Source organism: Oncorhynchus mykiss, chromosome 3, assembly GCF_057628025.1.
Source record: "Oncorhynchus mykiss isolate SJ-2025 chromosome 3, ASM5762802v1, whole genome shotgun sequence".
In the NCBI taxonomy this organism is placed as follows: domain Eukaryota; kingdom Metazoa; phylum Chordata; class Actinopteri; order Salmoniformes; family Salmonidae; genus Oncorhynchus; species Oncorhynchus mykiss.
Genome location: NC_143024.1, coordinates 31,175,277 through 31,177,196, shown reverse-complemented (window position 1 = coordinate 31,177,196; position 1,920 = coordinate 31,175,277). Strand labels below are relative to the sequence as shown.

The following is a 1,920-nucleotide window of genomic DNA, read 5'->3' as shown; positions in this document are numbered from 1 at the left end:
ATGAATGTTATGACTTGGGCATTTCTTGGCGCTCCGGGTGACTCGAGATTTGACATAAGGACCAATGGAATGGTCTAAAATGTTCAAACTCCGCCCACCCTGGATACCCGGCCATGTAATACAAATTCGACTTTTTTTTACCGCGCTGGATAGACAAAGGGGCGTGTATCTCCACTGACAAAGGGGCGTGTATCTTCGCGATCTCCACTGAAGATTTTAATTTTATTATAGGAATAGGAGTGAATCTTTCCATTATTATTCGGATAGTTTGAGATAGTTAGTTATAATTTGCATCAGTATTTACACAGCCATTTCCCCTCTCTAGTGTCTGTTCTCTGTTTCATTTATGAACGTGTATTATTTGAATGCATTACTCTGGGTACACACTTCCCAACTCATTAATGTTCCCTTATGGTGTTTCATTTTATATTATAACAATTGGATGGGAAGAGTAAGAGCAAACCATTCTTAAATATACTTTTCTGGCTATTGCATCATTACTAATATAGGCCTATTCTATTGTGTTCATGAATATTCATAGTTTTGTTCGATTTTGAGGCAGTTCAAGCCTTATTGCTGCACTTAATCTTATCCAGATGCTACTCTGTTGTCATAGCGGGGAATAGCGCTGCTTTGGGCCTGTAATTTGTTTTCATAATGGAATAATGTGTTCATTCACATGCTGTGAGTTTAATGTTATTCCAATGATATAACTAACTTTCCTGGCCCATGATGATGGTATGCATCAACAGCCTCCCTAGTGTATCAAACTTTGTGACTCAAAGCACTCACAGTACTCGACAAAAAAAACGTATCTTTCTATCTCAGATTTCACAATGTGGATGGAATGATAACTTGCAACATCTGTCAGTCAAACAGTATGTTTATTGGTACAGGACAAATGAGGACAAACAAGAGATGAACATTAGTTCATTTATTCGCAGTCACAAGGGGTGTGTCTAATTTTCAATAATATTTTCCATTAGATAAAAAAAATGCTCAACATTGGTTTTGGGACCCCTTTAACTTTGTCTTACTTCTAAGTTACTTTGAGGTTTATTCCCATGTGGTTTCACGGTTTCATTTGGCCCTACGAATACAGTCTTCGTCTTCAAAGCTCTGTCCTTAAGGGTCATCGTCTTCAGCCTCCTCCTCGAACTCTCCCTCTTCCTCAGCGGTGGCGTCCTGGTACTGCTGGTACTCAGACACCAGGTCGTTCATGTTGCTCTCTGCCTCAGTGAACTCCATCTCGTCCATGCCCTCTCCAGTATACCAGTGCAAGAAGGCCTTGCGGCGGAACATGGCAGTGAACTGCTCAGAGATACGCTTGAACAGCTCCTGGATGGCTGTGCTGTTGCCGATGAAGGTGACAGACATTTTTAGACCACGGGGTGGGATATCGCAGACAGCGGTCTTCACATTGTTGGGGATCCATTCCACAAAGTAGCTGCTGTTCTTGTTCTGGATATTAAGCATCTGCTCGTCCACCTCCTTCATGGACATTTGGCCCCGGAACACTGGGACCCCTTTAACTTTGTCTTGCTTCTAAGTTACTTTGAGGTTTTTTCCCATGTGGTTTCACAGCTTCATTTGGCCCTTCGAATACAATATTCATCTTCAAAGCTCTGTCTGTGTTCTCCACTAGCTGGTGAATGGAGAGGGTGGCGTTGTAGGGCTCCACCACTGTGTCTGATACCTGGAAATAAACAGAGAGAGAGAGAGAGAGAGAGATTAGTACTTTATATTTTCTGCCTCATTAAGTACATTTGCATTGAAGCACTAGAAAAATTATGTACAAAGAATAAACACTCAATATATATATATATATATATATATATATATATATATATATTTTTTTTTTACCCCCTTTTTCTCCCCAATTTTGTGGTATCCAATTGTTAGTAGCTACTATCTTGTCTC

General features: G+C 40.4%; 1 protein-coding gene across 1 annotated transcript; it reads right to left on the bottom strand.

Moving 5' to 3' along the window:
• Positions 1-1,015: 1,015 nt before the first annotated feature.
• LOC110503837 (tubulin beta chain) lies at positions 1,016-1,595 on the bottom strand. Its single transcript, XM_036964138.2, has one exon. It carries the CDS (start codon positions 1,501-1,503, stop codon positions 1,126-1,128), a length of 378 nt encoding a protein of 125 aa, XP_036820033.2. The 5' UTR covers positions 1,504-1,595; the 3' UTR covers positions 1,016-1,125.
• Between the last annotated feature and the right edge of the window lie 325 nt (positions 1,596-1,920).